This window comes from Haliotis asinina, chromosome 14 (genome assembly GCF_037392515.1).
Source record: "Haliotis asinina isolate JCU_RB_2024 chromosome 14, JCU_Hal_asi_v2, whole genome shotgun sequence".
Classification (NCBI taxonomy): Eukaryota; Metazoa; Mollusca; class Gastropoda; order Lepetellida; family Haliotidae; genus Haliotis; species Haliotis asinina.
Window position 1 is genome coordinate 40,807,117 of NC_090293.1, and position 14,244 is coordinate 40,821,360.

At 37.9% G+C, this 14,244-nt stretch overlaps 2 protein-coding genes across 2 annotated transcripts in view; one reads left to right on the forward strand and one right to left on the reverse strand.

Moving 5' to 3' along the window:
* Positions 1–6,553, reverse strand: part of LOC137261166 (uncharacterized protein KIAA2013 homolog) — a 37,878-nt gene extending 31,325 nt beyond the window's left edge. The window contains exons 1-3 of the mRNA XM_067798872.1: positions 6,395–6,553; positions 2,554–2,651; positions 2,079–2,201 (exon numbers count right to left, since the gene is read on the reverse strand). Coding sequence (XP_067654973.1) covers positions 2,079–2,201; positions 2,554–2,651; positions 6,395–6,522 — 349 coding nt within the window. The 5' untranslated portion in view covers positions 6,523–6,553. The remainder of the gene's footprint in view (positions 1–2,078; positions 2,202–2,553; positions 2,652–6,394) is intronic.
* A 168-nt stretch (positions 6,554–6,721) lies between these two features.
* LOC137261717 (Bardet-Biedl syndrome 2 protein homolog) overlaps positions 6,722–14,244 on the forward strand; it is a 29,921-nt gene continuing 22,398 nt past the window's right edge. Inside the window, exons 1-4 of the mRNA XM_067799500.1 lie at positions 6,722–6,828; positions 7,581–7,730; positions 11,519–11,740; positions 13,450–13,575. Of these exons, the coding sequence (XP_067655601.1) occupies positions 7,614–7,730; positions 11,519–11,740; positions 13,450–13,575 (465 nt within the window). The 5' untranslated portion in view covers positions 6,722–6,828; positions 7,581–7,613. The remainder of the gene's footprint in view (positions 6,829–7,580; positions 7,731–11,518; positions 11,741–13,449; positions 13,576–14,244) is intronic.

Genomic DNA, 14,244 nt, shown 5'->3' on the forward strand with positions numbered 1-14,244 from the left:
CAATGGCAGTTAAATGGAAGAGCCGAAACACTAGCTGAAGAAGGTTCACCAAACCTGGGATGGTTGATGTACCAGATGACCGTGGAGTTGTCTGTCTGAATCAGCAAGAAGGACCCCAAAAGTTTTGTTCCCCAAGAACTCAAGTTCATTAATGAACAAGTGGTGTGTCAGAATGAATGGCATCAAACAAACTGCAGTATAAAACTTCCGTCCTACAAGCTACCACCGAAAAGGACGTAAGGGATCACAATCAACTCCTTGAGATGCTCTGAGATGAAGATATGGGTGCAGGAAGCATTGCAACGAATGAAGTCAATGCCTGTGCAGATGTCAAGAGGCCCAAAAATTCCCCAAGTTTTTGAAGGTTTCCGTTGACAAGAAAATCCCCTTTCTTCATGATGATGTAAAGAAGGACAATCGATACCATTCGGAAGTGAGGTGGGTGCTGGAGATAGTGAGCATTTCATATGGAAAATGAATCTTAGTTTTGTGGAGTTTATCTTGGGAACCTCAAAGTGCTGGGTGCTGGACTGAGAGACTGGACAGCATATTTCTCCATGAACGTACCTATGGTGGAGCAAGGAAACTGGACCTGGTCTGTCAGGTAGCTATACCAGATGCACTGTCAGAAGCGGAAGTTTGATAACTGGAAAATGATAGCCTGCGGCAAGGAGGTCGGTCACCGAAGGATCCAGCTGGGAGTGAACTTTCATAGTCTCCCACCCACTGGAAAGTTGTAAACGAGAAGGGCTGGAGATAAGAATTCCAAGTCATGATCTTGTTTCGATGAGTCACTGCTTGGGGACCCCACTCCCAGCCCCGTGGCTGGATGTTGGAAGGTAGTACCATGGAAAGACCTGCTACTTACCTGACCCGACTTACCTACTTACTTACCCTGATGCAGTTCCGGATGAGTTGACATGGAAGCTTGCAGATGGGATTTCTTGAGTTTTAATATTTCCCCCGAAACTTGAAATTGTCTTTCCTGATCCACCTTTGCCGGAAATTTGGCAATCATGCCATTAAATAAGGACTCTGCAGAAAATGGTTGACAGAAGAGTTCAGCCTTAATCCTGTAATACCATGAAGACAAACTGAGCGGGCCATGACAATGAACTGCCAAGAGATAACCAAGAAATGAGACTGGTGGTCAAGTATGATTTAAAATTGGTCCAAGATTAGGCATACAGTCTCATGGAGAACTGGCAGAGTTTGGCAAAGTAGAAGAGAGAGCTGGACACAAGAGACAACACTTCAAGTCGCCGAATGGGAAACAGATGGTGAAGTAATTGCTAACTGACATTGAGGCAAGGTAGACTGGTTCCTCTCACTGCTGGAGGAACAACAAAAGCAAGAACGACTATGGCACATGCGCTCTGGGCAGTCAGGCATACAAATCAACTGATTCTTGTCTGAAATTGATATGCCAGGTAGCACAGTAGGAAGGTTCCACTGTGCAGAAGTATCCTGTGGGGTCGAAGACGAAGGACTCAGGCTGGAATTATCAGAGTCTTCTGATAAGTAAGAGTTTGACGACACTCTCATGAAATTCTCTATATTTGAGGGAGAGGACTGTGACTAGTGAGCAGACAAAGTTGGACGCTTAAACATGCCTTGGAGGGACTGGGTCCATCAAGATAGTCAAGTGGGTAGCTAGTGGTGTATGCTGCATGCTTTGTATGACAACTAGGAAGTTGTCTTATAATGAGTGGGTGGATAGACAAGAGAAGCCTAGGGAAAAAAGGTTTGCATCGGTCCACTCAGTGTCAAATCAAGAGAGAGAATTGCATACTGTGAGACAGGATAAGTTTAAAAATTTGCTTTTCTAAAATTTGTGAAATAACACACTCCTCCGAGAGTGAATGGTGCAACTGAAAGAGCATAAGCAACAGTGAAAACCAGCAAACTACAACAGTCTGAGTAAACTTAGTCTCAGTACTTTTTGTTACACTCCACTACTGAAATCTAACAAAACCTAGTAGTTTACTTAGACTGGCAACCACAATAACCTGACTTCAACTGGTGCTTCCTCCATTGGAAGACAAATGGAAAACTCTAGCACTGAAATGTATACTTACCAACATATATAGGATAAGCTGTTTCTCCTGGCAGCAGTGGCCTGTGGTTGATCACCGCATCCAATGATTCAGTTGACTTGGAAAATGATTTGTGGATTTTTTCTTCTAAACAGTCCTCCAGAACTGCAAGCAAAACGGAGTTTGATGAAAACAGCTTGAGATGGTTCATTTCAAAATTAATCTTGGGTGAGTTGAGGTGAAAGAATTGGTACATACCTCAATGGTGTGAGCCAGGCATTTATCAAGACCTGATAGAATGTTGGTACATGTACATACTTTCATGTATTTGAAGTGAGCTGGGCTACATGTCAAGATGCAGGCATTTATCTACACCTGAGTGTTGGTACATTCCAGGATGGATGATGAATGTTGGTTTCTACCTAAATGGATTTTGGTTGAGTTAATATGAAAAAGGTATTGGCTTGGACTGAGATGTATCTTATATCAGTGAAGATAACAAAGTGTTGGTGCCTACCTTGATGGATTTTAGGTGAGGTATAGTTGAAGAGTGTCGGAACAAGATAGTAGAAGAGCAGCAGTAACACCAGAACAAGTAGGATGATCTTCCGAGATCTGCATAGAGAAGACATTCGCAATACATCATATATGAATATTTTAATATCCTTGTTATTTTTTTTATCATCTCTGAAGAATATCTTCCGAATAAAATTTACATTTTATACTTATCCTGACTCATGCTTTTTATGCTTGTCTCCTCATTTAATGCCATCAGAAGGCTACACCACCGTTGCCAAGTGATCCTGCCACCTTCAATTAACCTGACGATCAAGTAGAGAAACTAGAGGACGCCATAAACTCACTATTGGAGAAAAACGAAGTCAAAGAGATGGATCTCACACCCAACTTCTTCTCCCTAATTTTCGCAACTCACCTTGATAAGAACATCTTGAGGTAGAGTTGCACTAGATAACAAGCAGGACGCCAGTAGATCCATATATTCAAATGAGGATGTCAGCAGTCACTTCACAAGAACAGGAGTTTGACACAATGTGGTTGCCATGAGTTAGCAGATAAAAGTTAAAAGAACAGGATCAACATTGTGCCATTTTAGTTCCCATGGGGGGAAATATATGACGTATTAAATACAGCCAGAGAATCCAGTATGTCGCCTGACCCACCACTGATTCCATCAGATTTTGTTAGCATAATAATGCAGGATAAATAGTCAGGATAAGGAAAAATATGAAATATGAAATTTTCTAAAAAAAAATGATTTTATATACTTATCCTGTTTCATGAGGTCAAGCCCTCCCAACCTTCCCACTTACTGGATCTCCCTGTAGGTTAACATGTCGGGTTATATTCGGAGAAAGTGACAAGCATGGCGGTCATGTGACTCAAAAGGGCACCAAATTGCAAAGGGATTTCAAGTGTTCCTCTACCATTCGTACAGAGAGAGGAGACAAGCATAATAAGCATGAGTGAGGATAAGGAAAAATCTATTTCTTTTCTTGCATGTCACATTTACACAAATGGTATATCCAAAAAAAGAACAACATATTGACATTAACATCAAACATCTGTGTGTGCAGAGACCTACTTCCAGTATCATTGTTGGCAATGTGTGACCCACTGCAGATAATATTCAGCTTGTTCAGTAGGCTTCTCATAAACATTCAAATGTTGAGCTGAATACTCATCAAGACATGGTATGAAAATATGCTGGGTGGGCTGTACCCAGAAAGAGAATGTAATGGGTCAACGGGGTGAATGGAGAGGTATGTACTAAGACATTGTGGGTATTAGGATCTCTCTCAACCAGCCTCAGCAACACAACAGTTTTAACTAGTAAATAATTTCACAAGTTATAAAAAATTACCAGTCCAAATTTATCAGTCCAAGATGTAACATGTACACGAGATGGCCTATCGTCTCTTGTTCATGATACAGTGTGCTCCACAGTATTAACTGAAGCGCTTCACTCTAATTAATTCAATCACCATGGAACCAACTCAATTGTATGCGAACACGGTGCAGGCTAATTAAAGCATTCCATAAAATCCCCAAGCATGGTGATTACTTGACAATAGTTAAAAAAAAGGTTTCTCAGTCTCTCATTTCACATTTTCATCATTTGCTCTGAATAGATTATCAACCTTGTATTCTACAAGTTGTAAAGTTGATTTTTTTTCTGTGTAACATTAGTTTGATTACTTGATCCATCTTTTGTCAGACAAAATATTAAAAAATTATCCTAGGTGATTTGGACTATCTATTTTTGCAACATGTGAAAACATTGGGAAAGCAGAAACACCGCGCCCTGGGTCGGCAGTTTACATATGCAAATTAGACGAATTATTATATACATTAACCAATTTCTAACAACAGACAGTTACACTGCCAAAGTGGTACTCTACAACAAACAACTAACAGTACAATCATCATCAAAGCCACATTTTATAAGCCCTACGTTCAACAGTATTTTTCCCATAAGTCGGGTATAACCTTACATGGTATTCATTGTTATTTTCTTATTGACAGAGATGTCAGCATCCACCTCTGAATAAATGGTCTTCCTTCTTCAACCGTTATCCAAAGAATATCCCTGATCTCTGTTATTTTCCATTATAATGTAAAACATAAATATGAAACCTATACGCCTAGTTATGAGGTCACAACATGGCAGCGCCCATGTCAAGACATTGCTTACCTGAAGAAGCACAAATCAAGACCTATGTCACTAAATAAACTATATCACATCAGGTATACCGATGGAAAAGGTGAAGAGAAGGCTTGGATCCGTTTTACAAAATAATTCCTGCAATAAGAGCTCTCATAATCCTAAGATCACAGTATATTTTATGTTGCTGTGCAGGGGCACGGAACATCACTATATCTACAGTGTAACTGATAATGGGGGAATTGGTACAACGAAAATAGGGCAATTATTATATATACATGTATTACGGTAATTATATCATAATATTATATATAATTATATTATAATATAATTATCCTCAGTAACACATAAATCACTTCTGATGGTTAAAGTGATTTTGGTATAATTCTTCTCCTTGGTAACTTCAAGTTAATCCCTGACTTCCACTGAGTCTTCTTTAAAGAAATTGCAACCAATCGGAGGGTGTGCCTCCATAATATGAGGTATACCTATGTGGGTTGCTGTAGTACTCATGCACATTTATGTTTCTATTTATTATGTTTATATTTATGAAAGCTTAATGTTTTCACAAACTACTGCCATTTAATTTCATTTGATCTGCTTTAACTAGCTAGTTTATTTTCCATGATACAACTTCTTTTCATAGACAATTGTATCAAAATTGCTTGTTGTCACAATTGACATAAATCGTTCTGTTTCAAGCGGTGTCATGCAAAATCTGTTTGGTCACGATTCAAAAGCATATTTAACTATGAGTTGGAAGTAGGTTTGATCTTCTAACTTGATGAAAATAAAGCATTATCTAACTGATTCTCAAACTGACTTTAGACTGTGACATGATGTCATAAAAAATGGAGGTGCCCTGTCGTGAACATCCGCCAGTCTGAGAATAAATGCTATTTAGGATTGTTTACACCGAATTACAAAATCTAAACTACTTTCTACTGGTAGTAAAATATGAATTTAATTGACAGACAATAGGATTTTGCATGACATTACTTATAACATAACAATTTCATTCTTGGAAGTGAGATAGGTGTCAACATAATACCACTTACACTCTATCGCTTCCGAGGCAGAAATCCTTATCTTACAAGTTGTGTCATGCAAACTCCTTTTGGTTATCTATCTAATTTACTAGTAAGTAGTTATGATTTTTTGTAACTTGATGGAAACAAATCTAAATAGCATCTTCTATCCTGGAAGTGAGGTAGGTGTTCAATCACCTGATATAATAGGTACAGGCTTCCACAATGCTCGCTTCGCAACATTTAGCACGAACTGAGGGGTCATATGGAAATCTGTGCATGGTGACACCATCACCCGACATCTGGGAGCATTTGACGGCAAACTAACAATTCGGCATGTCTTTGTTGATGTCAAGACATCAGCAAATTGACGAGTTTGTCACACATTTTAAACTAACTAACTGAAAATCCTTCCTCACATGACACCAAGATCTTGAATTATAACAAACTGCTGGAGTCAGGCTAAGCAAATAACAGCGGCTATATCGTGTACGGTATACTGTAATGATTATTTCTGAAAGACGGCAGCAATGGTGTCATTTCCTTACATGACACCTGACATGTCGCTATCCACGTTGCATGTTCCTCACAACATGTAAGTCCTTCCTTCGAATTTCTGTGAATGTCGATTGTTGACAGATGCTTACCTGCTCAAGGAAGATAGAGCATTCAGTGAACTTTGTATCCTATTTTGCAGCCACATTTGCCGTATTGTTATGTATACAGGGAATCTACGAGAAAATATTCTATTCAACGCAGCTGATCCATTCCTCATACTCAATACTCTGAGCGACACACCGCCATATTGTCATACCGCAGTGATTGATGTTTTGACACATGTAAGTAATTGAATATTATAGATACGACCAAATCATGATATGCCTACTGAAAATGTGAATGTAGCAGTGTTTATGATTACTAACGGAAACATATAGATTATGTTTATATTTTTTACAAATCGCTAAGATTTTAGTATTCCTTTCGAAGTTCACATCCGGTTCGAATGTTTTGGTTGGAGATGAACTGATGGACGTGCAAATAGCATTCCATTCTAATACACAGTGATTAACCGATTACGAAGGTGCGTATGTGAATTTTAGAAAATGTTGAACATTTGCTGTGGGACTTTCGTACGTGATGACAAAAGATAAGGCTAGTTGTCCTAATATACAGCTTTGTACCGACCCGTCAGATCTGCTGGCACTGGTATACCAAATGCTGTACTCACATTATTAGGACTGCCAGTATGTGTCGCATAACTTTGATCGGCAAGTATTGCTCATGGGGGTGATTCTGTTTGAGTGCTAGTTTGTTCTGATTTTATTCCCTCTTCATCTTAAATAATGACCTTTGATTTTTCTTGTTTTTAGATTGTTTAGGTTAGTGAATAAAGAAAAGCAGATATTTCAACAATGTCAAATACTAATCAGAATAGTCAGTCAGAGATGATACATGCATGCAACACAGCCAATATATCTCTTGTACTTGAAACTAGTGTGGTCAGTGGTACTAAGTGAAGCACTCCATTTAATTCAATCAATGTGAAGCTAATTCATGTGATGGGAATATGGTGAGTGTGATTAAAGCGTCCATTTGTCAATTGCACAGAGGATACATTCAGTTGTTGTTAAGTGAACAAGAAAACTTTAGATCACAAAGTTATTGTGGACTGTCACTTAGTGACAAAAAGACTGCTTGGAATGCACAACCCTTTGAACAAAAGAAATGCAGGTACTGAAAACTTACCTGTATTTAGATGTGCCTGGCCACTTCACTCATTTTGCCTAACTGTTGCCTGTATAGTGATGCCTTGTAATAATTTTTTTATTTCAGAACTTGTCAAGGTTTATTGTGTAGATATCCAAGATGCTGGTTCCCATTTTCACCCTTGAATTGAGCCACAAGGTGAACCCTCACATGGTGACAATAGGGAAGTATGATGGCATTCACCCTTCTCTCACCTGTGCAACTACAGCAGGGAAGGTAGGATTTCTGTTCAACATACTCCTGTAACTAAATATTCATCATTAGTGCTTTTTTAAAGATCACATGTACTCTAGTAGGGTACAAATACAAAATTTTTGTCAACAGTGCACAATTCTCAGCCACAAACAAAATTTCAACCAATCAGAGCGGTGCATCTCCGTGATGTAATTGTTGGTATAGAAATGAGAGTCTGTGCAGTATTTATCTACATTTCAGGGGTTAAGCTAATTCATTAACAGGTTGGTACAAACCTGAAATCGCGAAAGCTGTTGAGAAAAATGAAAGCTATATGTTCTCACAATCTACTATCATTTAGTTTTGTCTCCTGCTTTGCCTAGCTTTCAACTTACAACCCTTGTTTTCATAGACGATTCTGTCAAAATCACTTGGTGTTGCTAGGTTGTATAAACCTACACGTTATTTGTCATCATTCACTTGATGCTCAGTTAATGAATTTATAACAGTTATAGTTAGTGGTAACACCACTTAGATTACCCGACAAAGGCCACCATTTGGCATTTCGTGTGTCTGGATCGATCAAAGGATTAACCGATAACACGCTGATTGATTAATTAGTTTTATGCGGATTTAAATGGGGGATTTGTCAAAAGGTAGTGTTTATGTATGTACATTTACTAATCTATACTGAATACACTCTGTCAGGTCTGTGTCTGAAACTATACAGCAATGTGAAAAACCTGAAATGATACTTCACATTTTTGTATATTAGACTGTTAAAAGACACATCACTTGGGAAATCTGCAGATGAATTATGTATCACTCGTTTTTATGGATATTGATGGATACATTCCTCGAAGAAGGTAATAGCCTGACATTGCTCCTATAACTTCAATTTTAACATTTGCATTTTTGTTTTTAATAAGTTGTCGTAGCTTTCAACAGAATCATTGTTTTCGTTGTGAAGTGTAATGATGTAGAGGACATACACTATGGCATGCGTGCGAATTATGATTCATATAGGCAAACTATGAAATGTCTACATATTACATTCCTGTTATACATTCGCAGATCGCTTCTGGTTATTAAGTTTCAAAATGCATACAAGTATGATTATAAAGTAATTAGGATTATGAGACAAAGTATAAAGACATATATTGACAAGTGTCTACATACTGGTGAGTGAACGTTACAAGCCAAGTAAATTTAGCCAGTAAAGAAATTTCTGGTGCAGTATTTTCATTTCAACCCCAACCTCGCTTAGGTTATGTTACAGGTTGTGTCATGCAAACTCCTTTTGGTAATGATTCAAATACATACTTATGTAGTTTTGATTTTCTAACTTCATGAAAACAAACCATAATCTCATTAATTCAAATGGATTTGACTTCACAATTGTCAAAAATGGCGGCGCCGTGTCTTGGGATGAAAGCTATTTAAGTTTGTTTTCACAGACTTACAAAAGCAAAATCACTTTCTACTGGTAGTAAATATGTATTTTATTGATGGGCAATAGGATTTTGCATGACATTGCTTATAACATAACAATTTCACTCTTGGAAGTGAGGTGGAGGTCAATATAATATTGCTTGCAATATAAATGTCACTTCGATCCCCACCTTGCTTCCTTGGAAGAAGTCCTTATGTCAAAAGTTGTGTCATGCAAAATCCTTTTGGCCATGATTAAAATGCATATTTAACTGCCAGTAAAAAGTAGTTTTGATTTTCTAACTTGATGAGAACAAATCATAATCTCAATAATTCCAACGGACTTTAGTCGGTGACTTCACGATTTTCAAAAATGGTGGCACCCTGTCTGAGGATGAATGCTACTTAAGTTTGTTTTCAACGACTTACAAAATCAAACTTACTTTTCACTGGTAGTAAAATATGTATTTTATTGATGGACAATAGGATTTTACATCACATTACTTATAACATAACAATTTCACTCTTGGAAGCGGTCAATATAAGGGGTCAATGTAATATTACTTACAATAATATTGTCACTTCAACCACAACCTCATTTCCGAGGAAGAAAGCGTTACTTCTATGCAAAATCCTTTTGGTCAGCAATGTGTAGTAAACAGTCTTGATTTTATAAACTCGATGAAACCTGAACTCCATTTTCTATCCTGGAAGCGTGGCAGGGGGCGAACCATCCGATTTAGTATATACCACAGGCTTCCACAACGCTCACTTCGCACACACCAACAACCAATTTAAGCACAAACTACGGGGTCCAGTGGAAATCTGTGCATAGTGACACCATCACCCGACCCAAAGGAACAATTGACGGCAGCACAACAATTTGGCATGTCTTTGGTGACGTCCAGAAATCAGCAAAATGATGAGCTTCCTACACATTTTCTATACATTTAACTGAAAATCGTTCATTCTATGACGTCACTGTAGGGCTGTGGCGACAGAGTTACGTAACCTGTCTGCGGTTTCGTTTGCGGGCGAGAGAGAAGCAGACAGCTTTTTAGCAACTTTTGAGCACTTGGTATTAATTAACCACAAGGGGTTTTTTTTAAAAAAAAGGTGTTCTGTTTATGACTAACAAAAGTCTTTCCTATGCAGTGAGTGATAAAAAGAGTGCCAAAAAGTTGAGTTTAGTTGTTCTTTAAAGGGAGATCAAGTGCTCATTTGTCTTAACTGGTGCTATTTTAATTATTGTGCATAACCAATAGATGCCTAGTGTTTTAAATGACAGGTTTACACAAAAACTGGCCCTTTTGTCCTCCACTTTTTCATCATGAGAAATGTTTGTCAAGTAGTTGTATAGCCAAAACAAAACTCACATTAGAAGTAACTAATGTATTTTTTGCATTATATCAATGCAAAATTTCTGCATTAACCAAGAGTTTGATGTCAACAATGAACACAACATGGCTTTCATCCCCTGGAACTGGTGAAATCTAACAAAATAGCAAGATTACTGTTAAATAAAAAAAGGTGTATTCTTATCATTTCCATGATTCAACACAACGTATCATAGTTGACATAATGGTGATGCCATGACTGATACAAACTCACACACATGATGATTTCTCATTTCTAACTATTGCCCTTGATCACAATGAAAGCAAAAAAGAAATACCAACCAGCAGATTGTCAGAAAATGTCGAACAGCTAACCCTGCTAACATTTAGCATATATGTTGCTTGAAACAGCAAAAGTTCCCATCCTGCACACTTCTGTCAATGAACATGCCATTTTGAGAAAGTCGCTTCCCGATAGTGATGTCAAATGTACATCCACATTGTTACACATATTTGATATTTTCATTGAGGTGAGGTTATGTAAGAAATACGTGCAATTTCTATCTTGCTGCTTACATTATCAATTATAATGCTTCCTTCATATTTTTACACCTTTGTTTTCATGTGATTACTGTTAGTATTTACATCTTTGGCCATGGGTTGGACAAGACAGGAAACCAGTCTAAATCAGCTGGCACCAACTACGTCATAATCAAAGGATGGCAACTGTGTCTTGTTTTGCTTGGGAAAATGAGGTCTCATCATGGCATAACATTTCAGCACTTTTTGTGTGGTTTATACATTCACTGTAAGAAAAACGAGTGTATATTTTCAAACATTGTTGTTTAAGCAATTTAAAAATTCCACTTTGGTTCACATAAGAAAAAACATGATTTTTTGTGTGTACTTATGCTTAAATACTGCAGTCATGTATAACAATCAGAATTTCTTACATATATATACATTGTGTGACATTTCCAGCTTTTATCCTTGAAGACAACCCTTGAATCCTCATATGCTGTCAGAACAAAAATCAGTCAGTTTGAATGTGTTTTGTTATAGGTGCTGATCCATAGTCCCCATACACGTGGTCAGCGTGGCATGGGTCCAATTGTTGCTAGCTCAGAAAATGACATCAGCCTTCTCAACATCAACCAGCAAGTCTCATCAGTGTGTGCGGGAAAACTACACACCAACAGCATGAACGATATACTGGTGGTCGGCACACAGACAAATCTCATTGCCTATGATGTGGACAACAACAGTGATCTCTTTTACAAAGATGTGAGAATGTGTATTTTGAGTACTAGTGTGATCTGATATAACAAAATCCTCTTGATTTATTGCAGTGCGTCTCTGAAAAGCAAGAGTATTCAGCTGTTGTGAACAAATAATAGATATAGTTTTAGCTAAAGGAATAAATGAAAATAGGTGAGGATATCTGAGTGAGTCGTCACTGGCTTGATGTCTTGTTTTCGCTGATTATGGTCCTTGACTGGTTAATACCATGCCCCTACCCTGGGGTTTCCTTACAGTGGGAAATGTCTGTGTCCCAAGTCACTTATGCCCATTAAACTGACATGCTGTATAAAGCAAAAGCACTTTTAGTGAACTTTAACTGAAATTATTTACAAGAATATAAAAGTAACAGAGCATTATCATTTGTAGAAGCCCGAAGTCTTTTAACTGCTCTATAAAGGAGGGCCTCTGCAAATGATAATACCCTGAAAAATAGTGCTATCATTATTATAGCTAAAATGGATAGAATTTTTGATAAAATAAAAGCAAACAATGGTATTGGTTTTGAAGTGTTTATTGTTACAGGTACAAGGATTTTCCGCAAATCTGCGGAATTCCAAGTATTTGATCATGCTGGTGTCATTCATGATGTATGTTATATTGTTTCAATTAACACAACCACAAAGATGCCCAGACCATTTTCCTCTATTTTCACTCTTAACTATTCTCATCCGTGCTGTTAACAACAAATCATGGAGGGCACCGACACACTTTTTACAAGTATGGAAATGTCATAGAACAAAACTGATGACGCCACTATAGAGAGCCCTTGACCTTTTGCTCATACTACCTATCGTTATTTTTTCAAAGCTCAAAAGAGTTAGAATTGTTGATGTTTTCAGTGCTGTATGTTGTAATTTGTGGTTCAGTTGTGAAGGTTGGCACCAGCAAGAAAGTACATAGTGGCACAGGTACATGTGTAGAATGTTCGTCAGACATATCATCAATATTCAACCCAAGTTGAAAACAAGCTCGGCTCTTTATGGCGTTACCTAACAATGGGCATGATAATGGCATGTCATTATGCAGTTTGGGGGCATTATCAAGTTACAGTGACCTGCTCATTTCTAATAGCATGCAGGCATTTTAATAATTCTATCCTTTTCAACTCTAATATGTAGTAATGACATTTTGGGGTCCTGCCAAGTCTGAATGATGTAAGATACCATACCTCTCAACATTAACGTATAGTGACATCTTAAAAAGATGCCATTTCACCAGAAATGTTTAATTGTCCAATGAGTACTGAAGCTTTTGACCAGCAACATGGGATTTCAGGATCTCAAAATGCGCCAAGCCAACCTGTTCTGGGCTCTTATTCTTGAAACGTTCGTAGCCCTGAGAATTCTTAGTCCTGGTTCTTAATATGACAGCATTTTGTTATTCTGGGTGTTTTATACATCCACTTGTACTGAAGCACCATGTCACTTACATCCAAACAGAGTACCACTGAAAGAATATTGGTACTCTGGTTTTCTTTGTATTTAATTTTGTGGTACAAATACAAATTTGTGAATCCAAGATGTTAATCTGGTTGTTGAACACATGAAATGGAATCAGTTTTGAAAACTATCACCACCATAGCCGCCTTGAGTTTGGAAGGGCAAAGTTTCCTCTAGCTACATCTTAAAATACTTCCAGTTGAGGTGTCCTGGCGACAGTAGTGAATGATCTAAGCATGATATCTATTTCAGACTCCAGACGGATCCAATGCTGTGGTCATTGGTCAGCTGGGCACCATCAGCACGCCATTAGCTATAGTGGGAGGAAACTGCTCCATACAGGGATTCGACCAGGACGGCAACGATTCATTCTGGACTGTAAGATATAGTTGATAGTATGATACTGGTGGAAAACAAGTATTTACCTGTTATTGTTGTAGAGAACAAGTATTTTTTGTTCAGTGAGCGAAAAAGCCACTGGCCCTCTAGTAAAAATTCAGTTGGGCCAGTAAATCTCAACAGCCACTAATGCAAAAGTCTAATAAATTGTTTTTTTAGGTGGGGGGGGTGGGGGGTGGGGGGGGGTGTTTTGTAAATATATCACTATCTCAGGCTTCTTAAGTCATAATACTTTTAAATCATGCAAGACTATGGCCTGATAAATCATCATAATAGCAGCTTAGTGATGAAACCTGTGTCTACATTCAAATTTCAGGCTTCTCTTGAAGGTAATACAGTCTGATGAGCAACTCTTGGTAGCAGTGTCACCCGAGCTGGTAGGCGAGTGACAAAACTGCTACAAAGAAACGTACATCAGACCCTATTACTTTTGAGGGAGAAACATGTAACATAATTATCTTACTGCCATGTTGACTGTAAAAAATATCATTTCATTTCATGTTAAAGATCGCAAACAAAATGTCTTCTTGTCTCTCGACTGGGGTTTTAACATCATTGAAACTTATTCTGACAAGCGTATAACTTCTATAAGAATTGTTGCCTATGTTTAAGCTGAGTGTGCAAACCACTCAATGTATAAACAGTTTA